The 27127-nt window shown below is 39.4% G+C and overlaps 1 protein-coding gene across 1 annotated transcript in view; it reads right to left on the reverse strand.

The window, feature by feature from the left end:
* EDNRA (endothelin receptor type A) overlaps positions 1–27127 on the reverse strand; it is a 72676-nt gene that overhangs the window by 27314 nt on the left and 18235 nt on the right. The window contains exon 3 of the mRNA XM_061384051.1: positions 4935–5062. Within this exon, the coding sequence (XP_061240035.1) occupies positions 4935–5062 (128 nt within the window). The remainder of the gene's footprint in view (positions 1–4934; positions 5063–27127) is intronic.

The following is a 27127-nucleotide window of genomic DNA, read 5'->3' on the forward strand; positions in this document are numbered from 1 at the left end:
TGAAAAGTTGCCTCTATTTCTTATCAAACTAAGCAAATTATTTTCCTTTCCTTGGTCTCTCTTTTCATCAATGCCTCTCTTCTCAGAGGACTATGCCCAGCTGCCTTAAAAAGGTTTTACTATTTATAGAAGCCAAGCATCTTCCTTGCCTTCTTTCTCCTGTTTCTCATTCTTGGGTCATAGGCTGCTCTTTTCTGGATTTGGTTAGATGTTTCCTGAGAGGTGCAGTTTTCTTAGAACACTGAGTGGCTCTTTCCCAGAACTTGTTATCATGCTAGTTTTTAACATAAAGTTTGGGAAATTGTCTAAATAAAAAGTAAGTTTTAAAATAAAATGCTATTTTCCCAAATTTGATGGTGCTTTTGTAAAAGCAAGTGTAGGTGTGGAAATACCTCTGAGCTGAGTATGTACATTTATTTCTCCACACAAGGCCTATATACATTTGTGTTTTAGAGCTAGAGTCATAGGAAATTAGTGTTAATATAAAATAAAAGTCATAGGAATGAGCTGGGCAAATGAGAAAAACTAAATGTAAAGAATAGCGTGAAGTAAATAAGGAAAACTGGTCACAGATAATAAAACTCAATAAACTTTCAGAACTTTTTTCTGCTTGTATTAATAGAACAACTACTAATAATATGATGAAAACCCACTATTCTATCCCCTGACATAACTACTAATAATACTGATCATATTACTTTCAAGGAATTTTATATTCATAAACCTACACATTTAAATTGCATTTAACATCCCTATCCTTTTCCCTAAAATGTTGCTTTCAACATTTTCTGTAAATTGGCTCATTTATGTACCTAATTTCTTTGTTCAAATTTTGGATCATTTCCATAGGATTTATTCTAAAAATTGTAATTATTGGGTCAGAAGGCAAAAGCAGGATTTCCCTAATGGCTCAGTGGATGAGAATCCATTAGCAGCAACTAAGCCTGTGAGCCACAACTATTGAGCCTGTGCTCTAGAGCCTGGGAATTGCAACTACGGAAGTCTGAGTGCACTAGGGCCTGTCCTCAGCAGTAACAGAAGCCTGCACACAGCAACAAAGACCTAGCAGAATCAATAAATAAATAAATTAAAAAAAAGAACACAAAAGCACTTGTAGGACTTTACTTTCTGGAGGGGCTGTTCAAGTTTCCATCATTACCAGAGAAGTATGCTTTTTAACGAGAATTTCTCTTAAATTTGATTTTTTCTTTGGTGATTTTTATACTCATACCTTTTAATATGAAAGTATTATGATTTTAACTACCAATTGTATGGATTCTTTAAATACCAAGAATATTAACATGCAGTTTTGCTGCAAGTATATTCCCCAGATTATTGCTTTATTTGGTTTTTAATTTTATGAATGTGTGATCTTCTTTTAAAATTTTATGTCCTAAAATGCATTTATAGTTTTACTCAGATTTTCTAACATCCTTTTTAGGTTTAAAAAGTCTTCCTTTTCTAGAGACCAAAAAGATGCTGGTTTATTTTCTTCTACTGCCTGATGGTTTGAGTTTCTGCATGCTTAAACATAGTGTTTAAGAACACACACTACTTTTATTTGATGACTGGCTCCAAAACTTAGTAGATGAGTGACCTTGATTAAGCTCTTTCAACTTCAGCTTCCTCACCTGTAAAATGGGGATAACTATAGCACCATCACAGGTGTTCAGTTCAGTCAGTTCAGTCGCTCAGTCGTGTCAAACCCCAGCACGCCAGGCCTCCCTGTCCATCATCAACTCCCGGAGTTCACTCAGACTCACGTCCATCAAGTCAGTGATGCCATCCAGCCATCTCATCCTCTGTCATCCCCTTCTCCTCCTGCCCCCAATCCCTCCCAGCATCAGAGTCTTTTTCCAATGAGTCAACTCTTCGCATGAGGTGGCCAAAGTACTGGAGTTTCAGCTTTAGCATCATTCCTTCCAAAGAAATCCGTGATAAGCATTAAATAAAATAATTTCTGGGAAGTATTTTTAACAGGGCCTGGTACACACTAATACTTAACAAATGGTAATAATTATAACAACAGACTGGTTCCAAATACGAAAAGGAGTACGTCAAGGCTGTATATTGTCACCCTGCTTATTTAACTTATATGCAGAATACATCACGAGAAACACTGGGCTGGAAGAAGCACAAGCTGGAATCAAGATTGCTGGGAGAAATATCACTAACCTCAGATATGCAGATGACACTACTCTATGGCAGAAAGTGAAGAAGAACTAAAGAGCCTCTTGATGAAAGAGAAAGAGGAGAGTGAAAAAGCTGGCTTAAAGCTCAACATTCAGAAAACTAAGATCATGGCATCCAGTCTCATCGCTTCATGGCAAATAGATGGAGAAACAGTGGAATTAGTGGCAGACTTTATTTTTTGGGGCTCCAAAATCACTGCAGATGGTGATTGCAGCCATGAAATAAAAAGACACTTACTCCTTAGAAGGAAAGTTATGACCAACCTAGACAGCCTATTAAAAAGCAGAGACATTACTTTGCCGACAAAGGTACGTCTAGTCAAGGCTATGGTTTTTCCAGTGATCATGTATGGATGTGAGAGTTGGACTGTGAAGAAAGCTGAGCACTGAAGAATTGATGCTTTTGAACTGTGGTGTTGGAGAAGACTCTTGAGAGTCCCTTGGACTGCAAGGAGATTCAACCAGTCCATCCTAAAGGAGATCAGTCCTGAGTGTTCATTGAAAGGACTGATGTTGAAGCTGAAACTCCAATATTTTGGCCACCTAATGCAAACAGCTGACTCATTTGAAAAGACCATGATGCTGGGAAAGATTGAGGGCAGGAGGAGAAGGGGATGACAGATGATGAGATGGTTGGATGGCATCACCGACTCAATGAACATGAGTTTGAGTAAACTCCGGGAGCTGGTGATGGACAGGGAGGCCTTGTGCACTGCAGTCCATGGGGTCGCAAAGCGTTGGACACGACTGAGCGACTGAACTGAGCTGAGTCATTGCAACTAATATTATTGATATGTAGCACAAGATAAGCCTTTAACATGTTTTTCCCCCAGATGGTACATAGCACTGTTTGTTGATGAATCTTCCCTTTTCTTGTTACAATCCAAGTGACTTCAGCCTATATTATATTCTTGTACACTTTGAAACCTGTTTCTGTTTCCCCCATTGATTTGTCAATGTATTTATGGGTGTATACCACATTGTTTCACAATTGTAGTTTTATAACACTTAAGAATATCATGTAGGAAGAATTTGCATATAGGAAACACAATTTTTTAAAAAATTGTCATGATTATTTTACATCTCATAAGTACTGTATTATCTAAAAATGATGTTATTGGGGTGCTAGGAGTGGGAACAGCAGAGTGAGAATTCACTAGTGAATAAAATCCAGATTATTTGCTCATATTTTGAGACATCGTCACAAGTAACAGTTATTCGTTAAGTTGAAGTGATACAGTGGCTACTTATGGTATGTAAATATTTGTATGCAACAGCCTTTAACATTTGATGTGATGATGCAGAAGAAACCTATGTAGACCTCAGGTTTTCCTGAGAATCACTGTGAATCCTAAGTATTCATGATTTTATTTATGATCTTTGTTTTTACCATTGCTGTGTTTATCATTTTTGTCAATACCTTACTGCAACTTAAATGCTAATGAAATGTTCTTTGTTTTGATTTCAGCAATAAATTTATTTTTAATAATACCACTAAACATTTTGTTTAGTGTTTCACAATTACTATAACCATACATTTATAATAAGGATATCATTATAGTTTTCTACTACCAATGGAATGAATATCTTTATGGTTTAACAATAAAAGTTTTGGTCCTGAAAATTAATTGTAAATGATAAATAACAGAATATCCGTAAACACTTACACTGTTCTTTAAGAAAGTGGGCCTTTTATTTCTATGTTGATGGGACTTGGGTGCTCTGATAAAGTGATTGTTAAAGTGTGAAAGGAAAAATGAAGACCTCTTCTAAATTGTAGGTAAACCACTTAAGTAGGCCATTAAACAGCGTTTGCTAAGGATTATGCGTGCATGCCAAGTTGCTTCAGTCATGTCCAACTCTTTGTGACTCTATGGACCATAGCTCGCCAGGCGCCTCTGTCCATGGGATTCTCCAGGCAAGAATATCGGAGTGGGTTGCCATGTCCTCCTCCAAGGGATCTTCCTGCTCCAGGGATTGAACCTATATTTCTTATGTCTCCTGCATTGGCAGGCAGGTTGCTACCTGGGAAGCCCTCAAAGGGCTGTATTCAATATAAAAGAGCACCAGAGTTCCTAATTTCATTTTTTTATAAAATTCCCACTATGAAAATTAGAAGATATATAAAATACCTTCTAGAAATTCATGGAATTTAGAAAGACCTCTTTAAAGAAGTCTTGACATCCATGTTTGAGAAGAATTCTGGAAAGACTTTGAGACACTTGATGGGTTTTTCAGAGCTGGATGAAAAGGCACTTCTATTGTTTTCTTTTTAGGAAGACTTTCAAGCATAGATTAGAATATAATTCTGAGTACTCATTATTCAGTTCAAGGAATCAAGCTTTAGAAATATAATTGAGCCATATCTTCTTTTTGTTTCCAATGAGAAATCTACCACTGAAAATATAGAGTTTGGATGTCCTAGAATTTCCTTTTCCAAAGTTCATTCCATCTAACATATTCCTTGGGCTTCCCTGATAGCTCATCGCCATAAGGATGTCAAATGGATATAGTTGGCAAAATGGTCTAGATGCAAGTTTGCCTAAACCAAAGATGGCTAGTAATCAGCAACTGTGGAAAATATTTCTGAACAGTACAGCAAGATTGATAATAGTTTAATTCCTGGGAACCAGTGAACCACTGTCCTGGGCATCCGCTCTCAAAACTCCTTGAGTTCTCTTCTTTCTGAGAAAAATACTGTTCTAAACCCAACAAAAGAGTGAGGAGAAAGAGCCACATTACCTGTCAACGCTTAGGGCGCAGAGATTAAGGACGGTGATCCCCACTGAGGACTTCTGCAAAAAGGGGAACAACTTGCAGAGGAAAACGCCAAAGTCATTTTGTTCAAAAGGCCAGCGCCCAGCCAGCAGCTGAAAAAGGGAAAAGCGTGTAAGACAAATGGCAGAGCCAGCATGGAACACTTGGACACACATTTCTAATCACACTTCTGAACTTCTAAATTTTATCATTGGTGATGCTTTTCAGTTGGAGTGATAGCAGGAGATTATCATCGTCATTATCTTTTCATATTTTAATGCTGCAGCAAGTTTTTCTAACCCTGAAAGATGCAGAGAATGATAAATATAATCACAAGAGATAAATCTTTGATCTTATAGGAAGTGGTCACGTGGCCCACTTTTCAGAGGAGCAACAGTTGGGGGTTTGGATGACAGTTTAACCAAGAAGCAGGAAGTCATCTTTGATCAGTTCTTACAAAGTCATGAGTTAAATGAGTCATTTTCAACCAGTGGCATTGGGAGATTATATTCACTCCTGACAAGCAGCCAAATTTCTGAACAAGATGTTATGGAGAATACTGGGAAAATGAAGTGGTTTAGGATATACTGGCTTTGTCAACTGGCTAACACCTAAAATCACTTGGAACTCACGCTTTCCTCCATGCTTAACAGGCTGCCTTGCTTTAGCAGGGATGACACCACTGATGTTTGTTTAGGCTCAGATTTCTCTTTATCACATGGGAAAATGTGGTTACTGTGACCTGTTTGTAGCGCTTGCAGGAATGTCTATTCTTCCATGTTGACAATTTGAAATCTTTGAAATTCTAAGGAGAAAGTGATGACCCTCTAGTGGCTGTGATAAGTAGCAAGAACACAAGTCCTCTGTGAGTTGCTGGTATTCATCTACTTAGGTATTGTACTAGAAGCATGGGCTTAAATAACAGCGTAGGTATGTAAATAGAGGGAGGAAGTCCCCACTGAATATATGATGTCTTTTCAAGAGTAAAAATGGCATTGATTTCCTTTCTAATGTTTGCTTAGTGACTCAGAACTTAAACTTACTCTACTCAATAGGAAATAATACCATGCTAATTTGACAAAATTTTCTTTTTTTTCAAAGCACCCATTGCCATACTAACTCTAAGTTGACCTTCCAATGTTGTTCTACCACGTCTAAAATATTGAGGATTAATTTCATGGCTGGTGTCATCATTGATATGAGTCCATGGAAAGAGGCTGGGAAACTGTCACTCCAGAAATACAAAATCAGAACGTATGCATTTTGAAAATTTAATAACATAGGGCTCTCTCTGTAATTATATTCTTTATGGCTAAGACCCTGTGTGACTTTTAAACATATTTCCCCCCTTTTTCTGTATTGTTTTCTGAAAGCCCTTTTCCTTCAGTCCTGTCTCAGGGATTTTTTCCCTCTCATTCTTACTGGTTTTGCTTGGTGTCTTCTTAGAATTTCCATATAAACTCTTGTCCAAGGACAACCAGTGAACTCTTCACAGAAACACTTCCCTAAACACTTTCAGTTCTCATGAAGCTAAAAAATAATTATACCATTGCTGATTGCTAGTTATAAGGGCCTGATGCAAGTAAAGACACAAAACCTTATTTCTGGGATGAATCACCCCCTAAAAAGAAGACCTGAAAATTAATTTTTATAGGATGAGAATTTAGTATTTTGTTCCACAACAGTAATTCTCCACTAGACTAGAGAGATGTAATTTAAACATGTAGGGTTATTGTTACCATCTTTCTAAATTCCATATATATACATTAGTATACTGTATTGGTGTATTTCTTTCTGGCTTATTTCAGTTAAAATAAATAAATTTAAATTAAACATGTAGGAATTGTTATAGGATAAGGTTTGAAACAGTTGAACTGTTATGGTTGGATGGTTGGTTCATTCCTGGAGACAGAGGATCCTGAAATCCATGTGAACAAATTTTCCAATTCATACATTCAACAACAAGAGAAAAGGATGTTTCTGGCTTTAACAAGGGAGACTCTGAAATCCTGTGAAAGTCTAAGTAACAAGGGCTAAGGAAAATGATCTGGAAAACCCCACAGCGCATGGTTTCAGGCTCTTCCAGTCTCAACTGAAAAAGATTTTGGGCTTCCCAGGTGGGGCTGATGGTAAAGAATCTGCCTGCCAATGCAAGAGACATAGGAGAGTTGGGTTTGATCCCTGGGTTGGGAAGATTCCCCAGGAGAAGGGAATGGCTACCCACTCCAGTACTCTTGCCTGGAAAATTCTATGGGCTGAAGAGCCTGGAGGGCTACAGTCCATAGGGTTGCAAACAGTCAGACACACTGAGCACAACAACAACACGAGACAACAGCAATGCTTACTTAAACTCTTAATTAGGGTTAGGAGGAAAGGAAGAGCTCAAGAGGAAGATATCAGTTCAGTTCAGTCGCTCAGTTGTGTCCGACCCTTTGCGACCCCATAAACCACAGCACGCCAGGCCTCCCTGTCCATCACCAACTCCCAGAGTTCACCCAAACCCATGTCCATTGAGTTGGTGATGCCATCCAACCATCTCATCCTCTGTCGTCCCCTTCTCCTCCTGCCCTCAATCTTTCCCAGCATCAGGGTCTTTTCTAATGAGTCAGCTCTTCACATCAGGTGGCCAAAGTTTTGGAGTTTCAGCTTCAGCATCAGTCCTTCCGATGAACACCCAGGACTGATCTCCTTTAGGATGGACTGGTTGGATCTCCTTGCAGCCCAAGGGACTCTCAAGAGTCTTCTCTAACACCATAGAACTGTTACTGTTTAGTCGTTAAGTTGTGTCTGACTCTTCTGTGACCCCATGGACTGTAGCCCTCCAGGCTCCTCTGTCCATGGGATTCTTCAGGCAAGAATACAGGAGTGGGTTGCCATTTCCTTCTTCAGGGGAACTTCCTGACCCAGGGATTGAACCTGCATCTCCCACATTGCAAGTAAAGCAGTAAAGTGGATTCTTTACTGCTGAGCCACCATCGATGGGCACTAAACAGATCACAGAATTGTTTTTTGTTGACACAAATAAGTGTTTGGTTATTTTTGTTCTTTTTTTTTTTCTTTGCCAGCATTGATTCTTCTTGGGAATTATAGACAGAGGTGAATGAAAGAAATCAATGGAAAAAAATTTTAGGTCCAATCACAGTGTAGACACCCCTGATGTACATCCACACTTTATTCTCAAGGGATGTATGGACAGTGACTATTGTAATGATGCCAACAGGAAATTAGGTCCCTGCCTGCCGGCAACTTCTCTTTCTGGTTAAAGCAGCTTTCTTAAGCAGGCCTTGATTAACTGTACTGTGCTATGCTGAGTTGCTTCAGTCGTGTCTGACCCTATGGATTGTAGCCCACCAGGCTCCTCTGTCCATGGGAGTCTCCAGGCAAGAATACTGGAGTGGGTTGTCATGACCTTACCTATTCAACCACAAGTAGGATCTGCCTGTTAACCTCTTTCATGGAACCAATGTTGGAGTATTTTATACTCAAAGACTCCTTTCAGACTGCTCTGCCTTAGCAAGAAAACATATACAAAAGGAAGGCAAAGAGACATAGAGTGTGGCTCACCTATTTTTCTCTTATTTAGAGGAGTCATTTTGGAGCTTAAGAAAGGTTACTGGAAATGCACACTTTCTGTTATTTACTAGCATATAAAATGGGAAATACAGTATTTAAAATTGCAAAAGTTAAGCTGTATAAAAACTTATATAATGAAAAGGAAGTCACCCTTCTATTCAAGAACTCTAAATTCTCTGCCCAAAGGCAATCATAGTTAATTATAAAGTGTGTTTTCTTCCAGAAAACTCCCTCTGTACATAAAAGATGTGCCATTAAAAAAAAAAATGAGAGCATATGGAAATAATACCTTTCAGCAGTCTATTATGATCTTTTTTTCCTACAGCAGATTTCTGAGAACTGGTTCTATTACTTAATTAAAAGGTTTTGATTTTTAAAAGCACGTTGAGGAAAACAATTTAGACTAGACTAGGAAAAGATAAAGAACTGCTTAGGATAAACAGACCATGATAAAAGAACTAGTTGATTTCATTACCATTAACAAGTTATGAACAATTTAATGAAAGAGAAACCAAACCAGTCTGACAAATTAACAAGTCTGATTGGTTCAAGGGTTAATCTGGCACCTTGGAGCAGTCATAGCTTATTTTTGCATAAAAAAGGGTCTGTGCTTTTATGTAACCCTCATATTTATAACTTCCAGGAGCATCACAGGGTACCTAGTACCCTGTAGGTGTTGAAGCAATGAATGATTTCAATTCACTAATTCAGGAAAATAACTTTCACATTTTGAAATTTGACAGTACCCCTTTGCCTCAGAAAACGCAATCATCTTATAGTTTACTATTTAAACGTTGTTTAACAGTAAAACAAACAAGGCGCTGTTTCAACTAGTTGTTGGAGGAGGCGGGAGATCAGAGCTCTGCTGAAAAGTCCGCAGCGGCGAGGAGCTGCCAGATTCTGCGTGGGGAGCCCTCCCCTTGCTCTCGCTGAGACTGTGCAGCTGGATGAGAGGCACAGCGCAGCGCCTGAGAGGACGCCCGTCCTGTGGTCCAACCGAGCACTCAGGTGGGCGCAGAGGAATAGTCCAGGGCCACTGAGGCAGCTGAGGGCAATCTGCCGAGTATGGATTTCGTTTTAGGAACCCTGGTGTGGTTCTAGTACAGGGGAATTTTCTTCAGTCAAAAAGTAGTTAAAGTCCTGATCTCCACCTGAAAATTAAAGCACTACTAACGCTAAGAGTCAGACACGACTGAGCGACTTCCCTTTCACTTTTCACTTTCATGCATTGGAGAAGGAAATGGCAACCCACTCCAGTGTTCTTGCCTGGAGGATCCCAGGGACGGCGGAGCCTGGTGGGCTGCCGTCTATGGGGTTGCAGAGTCGGACATGACTGAAGCGACTTAGCAGCAGCAGCAGCAGCAAACAGCACAATTAGCGTAGAAGTTCTGTATTTGTGTGGCTGATTTGGATTGTGTCAAAATCAACATTATGAAATTGACAGGCTGCACGACATGGACGGAACTAGAGGTTGTCGTACGGAGTGAAAAAAGTGAGATGGAGAAGAACTATCATATGAAATCCCTTATGTGCCAAATCTAAAAAGAAATGATGCAAACGAATTTATTTACAAAACAGAAAGAGACTCACAGACTTAGAAAATGACCACAGAGGAAGGATAGGGGAAGGGATAGTTAGGGAGTTTGGGATCGACATGTACACACTACGATATTTAAAATGGATAACCAGCAAGAACCTACTTATATAGCGCAGGGAACTCTGCTCAATGTTATGTGATGGGATGGGGAGGAGGAGTCTGGAGGAGAATGGATACATGTATATTCATGTAAAGGATCCAAAGGCGGAGTCCCTTTGCTGTCCACCTAAAACTATCATGACATTGCTAACTGGCTATACTCCAATATAAAATAAAAAGTTTTAAAAATAAATACAATAGATTTTTTTCTGCTGCTGCTAAATCGCTTCAGTTGTGTCCGACTCTGAGCGACCCCATAGACGGCAGCCCACCAGGCTCCGCTGTCCCTGGGATTCTCCAGGCAAGAACACTGGAGTGGGTTGCCATTTCCTTCTCCAATGCATGAAAGTGAAAAGTGAAAGTGAAGTCGCTCAGTCGTGTAGGACTCTTAGCGACCCCATGGATTGCAGCCTACCAGGCTCCTCCGCCCATGGGAATTTCCAGGCAAGAGTACTAGAGAAGGTTGCCATTGCCTTCTCTGGGATTTTTTTCTATTTTTCTCTACTTCCAGAGAAGTAATTTTTTCCCTTTATAAGTGTCCTATAAATACTCAATATCTTCTATAAGGTACACCCACTTGAAATACAATGTCTGCATTAGAAATACATCAAAAAAGCAATTGACAGGCTGCATTTTTTTTAACCCATTGACACAGATTTACCTAACTACAGGTACCACATGATCCACTGATAAGCACCCTGTTTTTAGAATGAGTAGGTCCCAAAGCAGGCTGTCCAGCCACTACTATACTTAGCACAAAGCAATTTCTATGTGATTGTGACCTTTTAGATAAATGCAGGGTACCTGTTTATGTCAGTTTTCTGGAAAATACCTGACAACCAGAAGGTAAGCAAAAATGTAAGGCGCCAAAAGCTTGCTGTGAAATCTGTGCCCTAAAGCCCTTGTCCTTTACTTATGGGCAGACTGCCTGAGTCTTCCACACACGTTGATTTTTTTTTTTTACTTTACACACAATTTTATTGTTCTATTATTCATCATTGCACACACAAAGCCACTTATTAATACAAACCCTCCTGATGAGTGGTTCTTAGTCTTGGCTGTACATCAGAATGACTGAAGAAGCTTTTAAAAATCCCAGTGTCTAGGCTATGCCTTTAGACAACTGCTCTTCATCCTGGGGTGATCTTGTCCTTCAGGGGACATTTGACAACATCTTGTGATATTTTTGGTTTTTACAGCTTGTTGGGAGGCTATTAACATCTGGGGGCAGAGGCCATGGATACCGCCAAACATCCAATGCACAGGCCAGGCGCTCCAGTGAACAATTATCTAGCCCAGAATGTCAATGGTGCTTAGACTGAAAATCCTGTCCTAGGCCAATGAAATCAGAATCTCTGGCGTGTTTAGTCACTTCAGTCTTTGCGACCCCATGGGCCATAACCCATCAGGCTTCTCTGTCCATGAGATTCTCCAGGCAAGGGTACTGGAGTGGGTTGTTGAGCCCTTTCTTCAGGGGATCTTCCCCACCCAGGGATTGAACTCACTTCTCCTGCATTGCAGGTGAATTCTTTACCGCTGAGCCACTGGGGAAGCCCCCTAGTCTCTTGAGTTGGGACACAAGGTCAGCAGTTTTGCTTTTTTTTTTCCAAATGGAACTTGGTTTTACATGATGAAGACATGCACTTGAGCATGGGTGGTCGGGAGTTCTCATTTGTGTTTTGACATCCCAAATAATGAATTAATGAACACGATAAACTATTATTGCTGGCAGTGGCTTTACCCCAAGTTGCCGAGCGGCACTATCTGACTCATGACTCTGAGCCCTTGGTGGGTCACCCCAACCCTCGCCCCAACCCTCAGTGACCTCCTCCTCTTCCATTTTACTTGCCGCTTTCTCTCCTCCATGTCCAGGAGTTTTTAAAGCTTCCAGGTGGTGCCAACGTAGAGCCAAGGTTGAGACTCACTACTTCAGTGTACTTGTTCTCAAGCTTTGGCTGCCATCAGAATCATCCGGAGGGCCGGAACTCCACACACTGAATGTACACTGCACAGATGTTAGTTATTCTGAACCTCTATAGTTTGTAATTATAAACCGAAACATACCGATTATTCATGACCATGAAGAAAAGGATAATAAAAATTAATTTATCCCCCCTTTTAAAATCCATTGCAGATGTTAATGCCACTATTTGAACATTATCTTTGTTATTGTCATGACATCTTATTAATGGGATAAGTAAAGCCAGGGATGCCTTTTTCTTTGTGCTAATTTCCCTTCCAGCCCGTCCAGTGAGGCTGGTGGCTTCTCCTCCTTCCCTTCATCCCACTCCACCCATCCTAGGGAGGAATGAGAGATTTATGAGTACAGTTTGTAATAGCTGGGAACCTCAAAGTAAATAAAATGTTTTCTTCCCCTCAACATGGATTACTCAGGTCACTTGAAGTTGGACATAGTGAACCAGGTATAGTCTTTAAAAAGTAGGGTTCTAAGGTTTTTCCTTTCTGGGAGTGGGGCTGGGAGGTATTCTAGAAGTTGGTACATCATCGAACCAGCAGTAAAGATGTTCTACATCTTCTGACACTACAGACTGGCATGGTAATAAAGCCTGTGACGCCGAGGCCTTTCATGAGAACATGTTTTCGGGCTGTTGCAAATCTCAAATTGGTTGTAATGAAATAAATCACTGTGCGTGACTGAGAATGAATTTTGCTCTTCCCTGAGGCTTTAACTGCTTCAGGATTGAGGCAGAATTTTCACAGAAGTCAAATGAAATCAAATCAAATCAATAAAGCAAAACCAATGGCTTCTGCCCTACTCCTACGATTTTTCCTTTGACAGGGTTCTCATACCTCCTGGCCAGCCCTAGAATTTGGAGAGCACGACAGACGCAGAGCAGAAACTCCATAAACGTTCCCGACTCTGGTGCTGGGTGCTCTCTGTGATGAGGGCTGGGGGTGAGGGGTAAGGGGGAACGGAGAAGCACTCCTTTGAATGAGAGCAGGCGGCTTAGCGTTATAAAGAGTGTGGGCCCTGAGGCTCAACTTCCTGGGTTGGACCAAATTCCAGCTCCTCTATATTTCAGATCACATGACCTTGGCACATGACCTTGGTTAACCTCATGCGTCTCAGTTTCCTCCTCTAGAAAACGGAAACAGTGATGGCAGCTACCTTGCCAGTTTACTGTGGGAGACAGAAGAGACGATCCAGAGAAAGTGCTTAGCAGAAGTAAGTATCTGGCAATGGGAGCTATTTGCACAGCCTATCCTTATCAGTCTCTGCTTTGTGTCTGCTTTTTCCAGTGAGACTGTGAAGGAGGGTCATCCCGGCTACCAGGTGCAAGGTGGTGGCAGACCCCACGGGCACAAAGGGCCCCACTGACCAGGAGTTGTCTACCCAGAAGAGGAACAGATGCGATGGTCCCTAAGGGAGCTGCAAGCGGCATGCTGCAGCAGCTCAGCAGATGAAGGCCTTGGACCCACGTGACTCATGTGATAGAAGTGTTTCTCAGTGAAAACCAGAGATGAAAGAGAGCCTGCACCATATATGGTTGATGTGGGTAGGAAATCAGAGCCTCTTAGAACAGGGCCTGACTCATCGAAGATCGTAACTGGGAGTGCCTGTAAACATGGATTTTGAGGAACTGCTCCAGCTACTCTGCACATAGATCAGAAACTTGAAGTTGTTGCTACTACCTGCTATCCATCTATTTAACTATTCAATATTCAGTGTTTTGGTTTTGGCTGAGGTCTTCACTTTTTAGAATCTGAAATACATAGATGTTAATAACCAGGTGAAGGAGAGAATAAAAAAGAGGAAAAAATATTTTTAAAACAAAATTCTAAACCCAGGAAGGTTATTTCATTAGAGGAAAGATGGTTCACCCAAGATATGGGCTTAGTATCTCCAAGAATCTCAGTCACCCAAGGGTTTCATTCTCAGAGGCTGGGGATGAAAAGAAATATCTCTCTTCGATAACTCTGCTGTAAGGATGCCAATCTAGAATCTATTGATTTAGAATCTAGAATCTATCAGACTTCCACTTTTTCAGTATACCTAAAACCAAAGGATCATTGGATGGAGAAGAATTAAACTTCTCTAAAAAAGAAAAGTGAGAAGTACTCAATATCAAGATTGTACAGTTTACTGTCAGTACTTTATGATTTAATTCATAATGGAGAGAAGCTTTACGTTGGAAAGAATGAAGTCGATTTTTCCTGAATGGAGAAAATATAGAAATTATAGAATTATAGTTAATTATAGAAAATAAGTGCTCTGACCTGGACACACAATAAGACTCAAAACTTATTGAAAAAATGTTATTGTTTATCTTAGGAACTCTCTATGGTAGCACATGATGCTGCTGCTGCTACTAAGTCGCTTCAGTCGTGTCTGACTCTGTGCGACCCCACAGACGGCAGCCCACCAGGCTCCCCCGTCCCTGGGATTCTCCAGGCAAGAGTACTGGAGTGGGTTGCCATTTCCTTCTCCAATGCATGAAAGTGAAAAGTCAAAGTGAAGTCGTTCAGTCGTAATAACAGTAATAACATGGATTCTCAACTTCTGGACCACTAGGAAAGTCTCTCCCTTAATTTATATGGTTAATTTTGTTTTCCCAATTTCTCTTTTATTCTTCCCAACCATGAATATTTTAGTCCCTTTTGCATTTTTCTTTTTAGTCCTTTTTGCCTTTTTCTTTAGTTCTTTTTGCTTTTTTGGTCCTTTTTCCGCCCCAAAAGATGAAGGATGTCAGATATTATGTTATCCCATAGATGAAGCCCGGAGACTGTTTATTTACCTTGACTATATAAATAGTATTTTATTCCTCTCCAGGGAGAAGTTAAAATACATGGAAAATTTGCCCAGAGAATATAATAGGCACCATACTGTAAAATGCAGGAAAAAATAGTAGGTAAATGGCTATTTTAAGCTTCTAGTTAAGGGCTTGTTATAAATCATAGTGTAAAATTAAGGATTTAAAAAACCTTGAAAATTAGCTTGATCCTACTTTGTCTTTTTTCCAGACATTTGGAAATGAGACAATACTAAATGTATGCGTCAAGAATAACAGAGTTTGACCTAGTTTTACCTCTCAGTCTTGATATTTGACACATGCTATATTTCCACTATAAGCGTTTTGTTTATTTTCAGTGCTGCCTAGAACAGAAAACATACAAATTTGGGGTCTAATGTCATTAGCCTGCAGTGATGCTGGGTTTCCTTTCATAGACACTTGAGTGCTGAGAGAGGCTTTTTCTTTGAGATTCAGGGCCAAAGTTCTATTTCCTTTTAATCTCTCTCAAAAGACTGGGCACATTTTTCTACATGCAGCAATTGTCTAAGGATATTGACTCATGAAAATCAGTCACTTAAGCAAATGTTATTGCAAGTTTGGTAAATTATATTTATCTTAGATCTGAAAAAAGATAGCATTTTAGACTGGGACAGGTGCTTAGAGATCATCTAGATCAGTGGTTCTCTAAGCGCTGTCCTTGGAGCCCTGGACATTCCCTTTCAAGGTTCAGGCGAACCTTCCATAGCATTTGCAAGATCAGGAAAACAGAGATGACTGCCTTTTCCACTGGTTGACTTGTGCACTGTTGGTGCAAAAGTGACAGTGGGTAAAACTGTTGGTGCTTTAGCATGCATCAAGCAGTGGCACCAACTGTTCTCACACTGGTTGTATTCTTACCCATCGCACACTAGCAGGGACAAAAGCTTCTGCTGCAAGAGTAATGGTGAAGACTCCAGCCAGGTCCTAGGCCACAATGGTAATAGACAAATATTTGTTGCATTTTCATATATACAACCAATTTATTTTTCTAGAAATGAAAAATACAAATATGAAATTGAGACAATTCCATTCAAAACTGCATCAAAAAAGAAGAAAATACTTAGAATATAAGGAATAAATTTAACTAAAGAGGTATAAGACACGTATGCTGAAAGCTGCCAAATACTAGATAAATAAAAGGTCTAAATAAATGTTTATTATTATATGGATTGGAAGGATCAGCATTGTTAAGATGGCAATATTTTCTAAATTCATCCAAAGAGTCAATACAATCCCTATGTAAATTCAAAGAAATTAGCAAGTTGATCTTAAAATTTGTATAGAAATGTAAAGGACCTAGAATAGCCAAAATTTTTTTTTGGAGGAGAAAAAAGAACAAAGTAGGACTTATAGTGGAGAAGGCAATGGCACCCCACTCCAGTACTGTTGCCCGGAAAATCCCATGGATGGAGGAGCCTGGTAGGCTGCAGGCCATGGGGTCGCACAGAGTCGGACACGACTGAGCGACTTAGCAGCAGCAGCAGCAGGACTTACAGCACCTGTTTAAAAACTTCCTATAAACTACAGTAATCAAGACAGGATGGCACAACAGTAGACACACAGGTCACTGGACTAAGAAAGAAAAGACAAATAAACCCTTATATTTATTAGTAATTGAATTTTAACAAAGATGCCAAGGTAATTCGGTAAGGAAAGGACAGTCTTGTTAGCAAATGGCATTAGAACAACTGGATATGCCTATGCAAAAAAATGAACTTAGATGCTTACCTTATATACTGCAAAAACATTAATTGTGATTACAGATCTAAATTAAGGGCTAAAATTGTAATATTGTCAGAAAAAAATTAAAAGATTTTTTTTGTGATCTGGGCTGAGGCAAAGATTTCATAGATATGACACCAGACACGTGATCCATAAAGGAAACATTTGATAAATCAGATTTAAAAAATATTTAAAAACTTTGCTCTTGAAAAGCTACATTTATAAAATGAAAAGAAAAGCCACAGAGTGGGAAAATATTTGCAAATCATATATCTGATGAAGGACTTCTGTCCAGGATAAATATTATCTATTAAAATATAAATACTATGTATTTTTAATCTATGATGTTTCATATAAACAACATTTTGTCCATTGTCAGACATGTGTGTGATAAATCAACTTCACTCTATTAAAAAATAAGTAAAACAACAATAACATGAAAACACCTACAGTTAAAAAAGATAAAGGACTCCTACAATTTAAAAATATCATAGTTAAAATGAATAAAAGGCCTAAATAGACATTTCACCAGAGTAGAAATACAAATAGCTAGGTACATGAAAATAAAAAATGCTCAACATCATTCATCATTAAAGGAAATGTACATTAAAGCCACAGTGAGATAAGACTACACATCACTAGAATGGCTAGAATAAGAAAGACTGACAATAATAAATGTTAGAGAGGACGTGGAGAAATTGGAACCCTCATATAATGCTGGTGGGAATGTAAACTGGTACAACCATTTTTTGACATTGATGTGATCCAGTGATATTCAGATGTCTCCACTGTACTCATTGGTTGGTATTTATGCAATTTTATCACAGGTATAGTTTTTTGTATTGACCTCCAGTCAAGAGATGGAACAAATTCATGACCACAAGGATCCTTGATAATGACCTCATAAGTGTGATTATAAAAAGCACACTCCTTTGCCCTCTCTCTTGAACTCCCTCATCCCTGGCAACCATTAATCTGCCCTCCATCTCAATAATTCTGTCAGATCAAGATGAATGGAATTAAATGGAATCATAGTATGTAATATTTTGAAGTTGGGTTTTTCCCCCTCACTCAGCATGGTTCCCTTGAGATTTATCCAAGTTGCTGTGTGTATCAGTAGCCTGTTCTTTTTGTAATCCCTGAGTCGTACTCTATGGAATGGATGTGCCATAGTTTGCTTAATCACTTACCCATTGAAAAACATTTGGGTTGTTTTGGGGTTCAGGCTATTATAAATAAAGCTACCATGAACATGCCTGAAAAAGTTTTTGCATGAACATAATTTTCATTTCTTTGGGATAAATGCCCAAGAGAGCAATTGCTGAGTCTTATGGTAATTGCATGTTCAGTCTTATAACGAACTTTCAAATTCTTTTCTAGAGTGCTTCTACAATTTCTCATTCTTACCATAAAGGTATGAATGACCCAATTTTTCCTCATCTTTGCTACTATTAAGGGTTTTCATTTTATGCATTCTCTTAGGTGTGTAGTGATATCTCACTGTGGTTTCAATTTTGCGTTTTCCTAACCCTTATGGCAGAAAGTGAAGAGGAGCTAAAAAGCCTCTTGATGAAAGTGAAAGAGGAGAGTGAAAAAGTTGGCTTAAAGCTCAACATTCAGAAAACGAAGATCATGGCATCTGGTCCCATCACTTCATGGCAAATAGATGGGGAAACAGTGGAAACAGTGGCAGACTTTGTTTTTTTGGGCTCCAAAATCACTGCAGATGGTGACTGCAGCCATGAAATTAAAAGATGCTTACTCCTTGGAAGGAAAGTTATGACCAACCTAGACAGCATATTCAAAAGCAGAGACATTACTTTGCCAACAAAAGTCCGTCTAGTCCAGGCTATAGTTTTTCCAGTGGTCATGTATGGATGTGAGAGTTGGACTGTGAAGAAAGCTGAGCACCGAAGAATTGATGCTTTTGAACTGTGGTGTTGGAGAAGACTCTTGAGAGTCCCTTGGACTGCAAGGAGATCCAACCAGTCCATCCTAAAGGAGATCAGTCCTGAGTGTTCATTGAAAGGACTGCTGTTGAAGCTGAAACTTCAATATTTTGGCCACCTGATGCAAACAGCTGACTCATTTGAAAAGACCATGATGCTGGGAAAGATTGAGGGCAGGAGGAGAAGGGGATGACAGAGGATGAGATGGCTGGATGGCATCACTGACTCGATGGACATGAGTTTGAGTAAACTCCAGGAGCTGGTGATGGACAGGGAGGCCTGGTGTGCTGGATTCATGGGGTCGCAAAGAGTTGGACACAACTGAGCGACTGAACTGAACTGAACTGAATGGCTAATAATGTTGAACATCTTTTCATGTCTTTATTGACCATCTTCATATCTTCTTCAGTATAATTTCTATTCATTTTTTTTTGCTCATTTTCTGCCTGGATTTTAAAAAATATTAATCTTTAAAAATTAATTATTTATTTTGCTATGTTGGGTCTTAGTTGTGATACATGGGTTTTCTCTACTTGTGGTGAACAGGTTCAGTAATTGTGGCTCATGGGCTTAGTTTATCTGCTGCCTGTGGGATCTTAGTTCCCTGACCAGGGATTCAAACCTTGTCCCCTGCATTGGAAGGTAGATTCTTAACCACTGGATCACAAGGGAAGTCCCTGTTTGAAGGTTTTTTGCTGTTGTTGTTGAATTTAGACAGTTGTTAATAAATTCTAGAAACTACTTCTTTAATTAGACATGCTGATTGAAAATATTTTCTCCCAATCTGTAGTTTGTTTTTCCATCGTCTTGATGATTTTTCCATCCTCTTAAGAAGGTCTTTTGCTAAGTGAATGTTTTAAATTTTGATGGGGTCTTGTTTATCTGTTTTCTAGATTGTGCTTTTGGTGTCAAGTGTAAGAACTCTTTGCTGTGAGTGCTTAGTCGCTCAGTTGTGTCCGATTCTTTGTGACCTTGTGGACCGTAGCCCACCAGGCTCCTCTGTCCATGGGATTTTTTTCAGGTGAGAATACTGGAGTGGGTTGCAGGGGATCTTCCCTGCAAACTGCTCCCCCGTTTGGTTCTCATTTCTCCTGAGTCTCTTGCATTGCAGGCAGATTCTTTACCCACTCAGCCACCCGGAAAGCCCCAAATGACGGATGTTAAGTCCTAAATCACCTGCTTCTCTCCAGTCTCTAGCTAAGAAATAACACTTTATTAGACATGTTCAATTCTAGTACCAGCTTTTTCTTCTGGGCCATTTCCACAAACTAAATATTTACCACTTCATCAGAGTTCATCACCGTTACTGCAAACAAGTAAAAAATTTCAAAACCACAGTAGAGGTAGAATTGGGCCCATCAGCTGAGAGACTGCCTATATTCCATCGCCTGCTGGATTGGTGTCTGTAAAATTATAAATAGCTCCAAGTTCTGGTTCACATGATTGGAACTACAAACGTTGATACCTCACATTCTGAGAGTCTAGGCTCCCTCCCTCTCTTCTTTCTTCCTTCCTTCACGTCCCTCCTTTCTTACACATATCCGAAAGTCTTAGTGTGACTACTGAATTACACAGTGGCTAACAGTGGGGTCTCAAGGATGAATCTCCATCACCCAACTCTGTCTTCTTCCTCCCATCCCCTGTAGCTCCCCTTTCCTTCCCCAATAATTTTTAAAGGTTGTTGTATACAGATAATACCTGTGCCACAAAATCACATAGATACATACACAGTTTTAAAAAAGAAGGAACATGGATAGGTCTTGTATGTTTCCCCAGCTTCCCCTTTGTCTGTGACAGGCCTTTCTGTCCATTGCTGTCGTTCAGTCACCCAGCTGTGTCCGACTCTCTGTGACATGGACTGCAGCACGCCAGGCCTCCCTGCCCCTCACCATCTCCTGGAGTTTGCCCAAGTTCATGTTCATTGCATGAGCAATGCCATCCAGCCATCTCATCCTCTGATGCCCTCTTCTGCTTCTCCCCTCAAATCTTTCCCAGCATCAGGGACTTTTACAATTAATGAGTCAGCTATTTGCATCAGATGACCAAAAAAACTGGAGTTTCAGCTCCCGCATCAGTCCTTCCGATAAGTATTCAAGGTTGATTTCCCTTAAGATTGACTGGTTTGATTTCCTTGCAGTCCAAGAAACTCTCAGGGGTCTTCTCTAGCACCACACTTTGAAAGCATCAATTCTTCGGCACTCTGCCTTCTTTACGGTCCAGTTGTCAAAACTGTATGTGACCACTGGGAAGACCATAGCCTTGACTATACGAACTTTTGTTGGAGGAGTAATGTCTCTGCTTTTCAAAACACTGTCTAGGTTTGTCATAGCTTTCCTGCGAAGAAGCAAACGTCTTCTGATTTCATGGCTGCAGTCACCATCCGTGGTGCTTTTAGAGCCCAAGAAGAGGCAATCTGTCACTTCTTTCACCTTTTCCCTCTATTTGCCAAGAGGTAGTGGGGCCAGATGCCATAATCTTAGTTTTTTTAATATTTGGTTTTAAGCCAGCTCTTTCACTCTCCTCCTTCACCCTCATCAAGAGGTTCTTTAGTTCCTCTTTGATTTCTGCCACAAATTGGTATCATCCGCATATCTGAGGTTGTTGATGTTTCTCCTGCCTATCTTGATTCCAGCTTGTAACTCATCCAGCCCGGCATTTCTCATGATGTGCTCAGTGTATACATTAAACAAACAGAGTGACAGCAGACAGCCCTGTCGTGCTCCTTTCTCAATCTTGAACCAATCAATTGTTCCTGTTCTAACTGTTGCTTCTTGACCTGCACAAAGTTTTCTCAGGAGACAGGTAAGATGGTCTGGTATTCCCATCTCTTTAAGAGCTTCCCCAGTTTATTTTGATCCACACAGTCAAAGGCTTTGGCATAGTTGATGAAACAGAGGTCGAGATATTTTTCTGGCATTCCCTTGCTTTCTCCATGATCCACCGACTGTTGGCAATTTGATCTCTGGTTTCTCTTTGTTTCTAAACCCAGCTTGGACATCTGGAAGTTCTTGGTTCTCACAATGCTGAAGCCTAGCATGCAAGACTTTAAGCATGACCTTACTAGCATGGGAGTGCAATTGTCTGATGGTTAGTACTATTTGTTAGTACTATGCTTCTTGGAAATTCGGATGTTGACCTTTTCCAGTCCTGTAGCCACTGCTGGGTCTTCTGGATTTGCTGACATATTGAATGCAACACCTTGATGGCATCATCTTTTAGGGTTTGGAATAGTTCTACTGGAATAGTTCTGCCCATTATCTAATAAATATTCCTTGAATTTTATAGCCCAGAGATAGAAATTCATCTATGTTTAATTATGACCGTAAAGTTTAACTGGTCTATCAAAGAAATATAAAATGCAGTGATTTTTCAGATCAAATAATTTTAAGTATGTAAAGCTTTTATCTTTAAGATCTCTGGAGAGTACCTCTCTTTTTTTCTTCTGTGTGAAATTTCCCTGAAATGAATGGAAACTATGTCTTTGTTTTGTTCTTTTTCTTTTTTAACTGCAACATGAATTGCTGCTTGAAGATTAAGTCCCTTGGTTCAGAGCTGCAACCTATTGCTTGAAAGACAATGGAATGAATGTCTCTAAGTGTGTGACAAAGAATTGAAAACTTCTTCAATTTTGATCAGAAAACATACAGTTTTGTCCAACAGGTTTGATGGACACCCAGTTGCTAAGACCTTCCAGGAAACTAAGTTTGGAAGTTTGCTAACATAAATGGGGAAGACAGAGGGAAGGTAATAGCCCTGGGTTGTTCGACTCATTTATGTCAGCAGTCACCTCAGGAACAGGCTGACTATGTGTCACTGTCCTTAATGGGATTCCATGAGATGGCCCATCTTTATTTCTTCATACAAAGATGATGACTTGAAGGAATTTCCCTGGTTGTCCAGTGGTTAAGATTTTGCCTTCTAATGCAAGGGGTGTGGGTTCAGTCCCTGGCTGGGGAGCTAAAATCCCATGTGCTTCGTGGTCAAAAAATGAAAACAGAAGCAATACTGTAACAAAATTCAGTAATGACTTTAAAAGTGGTCCATATTAAGGAAAAAAAATCTTGAAAAAAGATAGTGATTTGAAAGATCAGTGATTTATTTCAGATCAGTCACAAAACTATTTTAAAAAAGAAATGTACTTTGATCTCTTGGGATTATGCCATCTACTATTTTGGTGGTTGTGGGCATCAGTCACTTAAGAATAGTGAAGGTTATGAAGGCTTACTCATATTCTGAGGTTCAGTTCTTGAGCTCTGACCTGCTATGGGACAAAATGGGGGAGGATGAGAGACAGAGATGAAAGGCAGGGCCAGGGCAGTTGGTGAGATGCTGCAGGGGTTGATAAACTTTTCTATAAATGGTTAAGTTCAGTTCAGTCGCTCAGTCGTGTCCGACTCTTTGTGACCCCATGAATCGCAGCACGCCAGGCCTCCCTGTCCATCACCAACTCCTGGAGTTCACTCAGACTCACGTCCATCGAGTCGGTGATGCCATCCAGCCATCTCATCCTCTGTCATCCCCTTCTCCTTCTGCCTCCAATCCCTCCCAGCATCAGAGTCTTTTCCAATGAGTCAACTCTTCGCATGAGGTGGCCAAGGTACTGGAGTTTTAGCTTCAGCATTCCTTCCAAAGAAATCCCGGGGCTGATCTCCTTCAGAATGGACTGGTTGGATCTCCTTGCAGTCCAAGGGACTCTCAAGAGTCTTCTCCAACACCACAGTTCAAAAGCATTTTGTTAGATAGTAAATATTTTAGGCTTTGCAGATCCTCTGGTATCTGTCGAAACCATTTATGTAAGCAATGGCTATGGCTGTGTTCCAATAAAATTTCATTTACAAAAATGGGCTTTGGGCCAGATTTGGTTCATGGTGTAGTTTACCCATCCCTGGGTCAGAGAATCAGACAGGATTAAGCTGAAGTGGTGAGCACTCACTGTTTGCAAGTTAGGCCCTGGAATATCACCTTCATGCTTCCAGACTCCCTGTGGATTTACTTCCCTTCTTTATGGTAATCCAGGAGCTGGAAGCAATTTTAAGGTTACACCATAAAACCAATAAAAATATTACTGTGAGGCTAACTATTTCCTCAGACCAAAAAGCAGGAAAAGTCTCAACTAATCATCTACCTTTAAAATTAAAAGCATGATCATAAGACTGCAAAACCCAGTGTTCAAGCAGTTCTGAATACCTTCTTGGGAGGATGTATTAAGTGCCTTGTAAGACCACTGCTGTGTTCCATTTAAAATCTAGTCAGTGGTTTTAATAAATAAAATTTTTCTCTAGGGATGTTGCAATGCAAATTTGGGTGTTGATATTAGGAAGATTTTCTTTTATTAATAGATCTGTCTTCATATGCTACAATTTGGTAAATTTCTGTAACAACCCTCTCTTACCAATCTTGTCTTAGAATAATGTACCAACCCGATTACAACTAAACCTCCAAGTTTTACCAAGCAACTGGCATACCCCAAATATGTCATTTAACAAAAATAACCTCAGAGAGATTGTCTGGAAAATTTCATCAATCTAACTTAAACTCTCATAACATTTACTGTCTGAAATCAGTGCTTTTTAATCTGTGTTTCATGGGGCGTTGTAAAGTTTTAAAATAAATGACCATTAGCTGTAGCATTAATGGAAAAGGCTTGAAACCTAATTTTATCTTTGTGTCTCTGGGGAGTAATTTGATTAATTTTGGTATAGCTGTATATATTACTTTAGGAGAAGGAGAAATGACAGTTTCTCTGTTTTTAAAGAAAATAGGTGTTTTACATTCAAAATGTAATTTTTTCCCCAGTAAAATTGTGTTCAGTGATCCTCCAAATTTTAACAAAACAGTGGAATATAAAATTCCCCTGGCAGTCAGGCTAACTTGATGGAATATATGTTTGTATCCTCAACATGGAATGCCAGCCACTCAGAGGCATGTCTGTCCCAGATTTCTTTGTGCTTTTTGTAGACACTTAGTAAATGTGTGAATTGATTTGGGGATTATCCAATATGAAGGCAGATAGTGGATTTGCCTGAAATGCCAAGAAGAATTATAATGAACAAAGTTCGGACATAAGCCACACAAGTCTTTAAAGTGTTTAGAAAAGAATTCTGCCTAGGAAATTCTGCCTAGTTCCCTGTACATGCCCTGGTGGCTCTCTAAAATTCTGATCAAAATATAAAAGGATTATGCTCAAGAGTTATATTTAAAGCATATCTAGTATACAGATATATATGTTGATGTTTAAGTATATACAAATGTATAAGATGTTGTCTTTATATCTATATATATATATTTCAGCAATATATATGTTCACACTATTTGTATGAGCTCAAAATTGGAAGCTATTTAAATGCCTATTTAAGTAGAATGAATAAATAAATTGTGATATATTCAGGCAGTGACGTGCTATACAATAACGAGAATGAATGAGCTACAGCTAAACCCAACAGCATGGGTTACTCTCACAAACATCATGTTGATCAAAGGAAGTCAGACAGAAAGGAATATTTACCGTATGGTTCCATTTATATAAAACACAAAAGTAGGAAAACAAATTCATGCTGTTAGAAGTCAGGAAAGTGGTTGTCTTGGGAGTTTGGAAAGTTAGTGACTGAGGGACTTCTGGGTGCAGGTAATGTTCTAATTCTTGATCCTGGGTCCACAGGATCAAGTTTATTTGGTGAAAATTCACAGAGCTGACACTTATGTGCATTTTTATTCCTGCATGTATGTTATACTTCAGTAAAATGTTAAAAAGTTTATAAAGTATTATGGCTCTTAAATGATATAACACTACCTTAATTTTCATAGGTTTAGCTTTTATAAGAACATCAAATTTGTGGAAACGAAGGAAATAGGCAGAGACACACAGCATTTGTGATATACATGACACAAAATTAGAGATTCTGGAGTATTCTAGACATTTTTGTTTTTGAAACTAAGTTAAAAGTTCACATATTCTTTTTAAGGCAGATATTCTATAGAATTGCTTTATGTGACATAAAACTCATGCGGGATTGGGGCATAGTACGTTATTCAATATTTGGCAAAGACATATGCGCCATTACTTTTTATATCTTGAATGATTCTGGATATGTTGGACATGCTCAATATTGTTAGCTTTACTTGTTGCTTTTAAAGTTAGGGATATTAGAGATGATCATACTAAGTCAAGTAAGCCAGACAAAGACAAATACCATATGATACATGTGGAATCCAAAAAAATGGTTCAAGTCAACTTATTCAAAAACAGAAATAGACTCACAGACATAGACAACAAATTTATGGTTACCATAGGGAAGCAGGGGGAGGGGTAAATTAGGAGTTTGGGATTAAAATATATATGCTGCTGCTAAGTTGCTTCGGTCGTGTCCGACTCTGTGCGACTCCATAGACGGCAGCCCACCAGGCTCCCCCATCCCTGGGATTCTCCAGGCAAGAACACTGGAGTGGGTTGCCATTTTCTTCTCCAACGCATGAAAGTGAAAGTGAAAGTGAAGTCGCTCAGTCGTGTCCGACTCTTAGCAGCCCCATGGACTGTGTAGCCCACCAGGCTCCTCCGTCCATTGGATTTTCCAGGCAAGAGTACTGGAGTGGGATGCCATTGCCATCTCCATAAAATGAATATACCACTATATAAAACAGATAACCAACAAAGACCTACTGTATAGCACAGGAAACTATACTCAATGTCTTGTAATAATCTATAATGGAAGAGAATGTAAAAAAGACCTGAATCACTTTGCTGTACACCTGAATATTGTAAGTCAACTATATTTCAATAAAAATAAAAAAAAACAAATTTAGGGATATTAATAAAGTTCCTATTCAAATAGCTTCAGACTTAATGAAATCATTTCATTAAATTTCATATGTAAATTTTTAAAAATTGAAAATTTCTAGCTTATTTTTATTTTATATTGAACTATAGCTTCCCTGGTGGCTCAGAGGTTAAAGCATCTGCCTGGAATGCAGGAAACCTGGGTTCGATCCCTGGGTCGGGAAGATCCCCTGGAGAAGGAAATGGCAACCCACTCCAGTACTCTTGCCTGGAGAATCCTATGGAGGGAGGAGCCTGGTAGGCTACAGTCCATGGGGTCGCAAAGAGTCGGACATGACTGAGCGACTTTACTTACTTATAGTTGCTTTACAATATCATATTAGTTTCAGGTGTACAGCGTAGTGATTCAGTGTTTTTATAGATTATACTCCACTAAAGTCACTGCAAAATAGTGGCTATAATTCCATGTGCTGTACAATATATACTTCTTTACTTTATATGCAGTAGCGTGTATCTCTTAATCTCCTACACTAACTCCCCTAAACCAATGGTAACCAGTAGTTTGTTGTCTATATCTGTGAGCCTTTTTCTGTTTTGCGATACATGTCCATTTGCTTTATTTTTTAGATTCCTCAAATAAATTGTATCATATAGGATTTGCCTTTCTCTGT

This window comes from Bos javanicus, chromosome 17, assembly GCF_032452875.1.
Source record: "Bos javanicus breed banteng chromosome 17, ARS-OSU_banteng_1.0, whole genome shotgun sequence".
Lineage (NCBI taxonomy): Eukaryota > Metazoa > Chordata > Mammalia > Artiodactyla > Bovidae > Bos > Bos javanicus.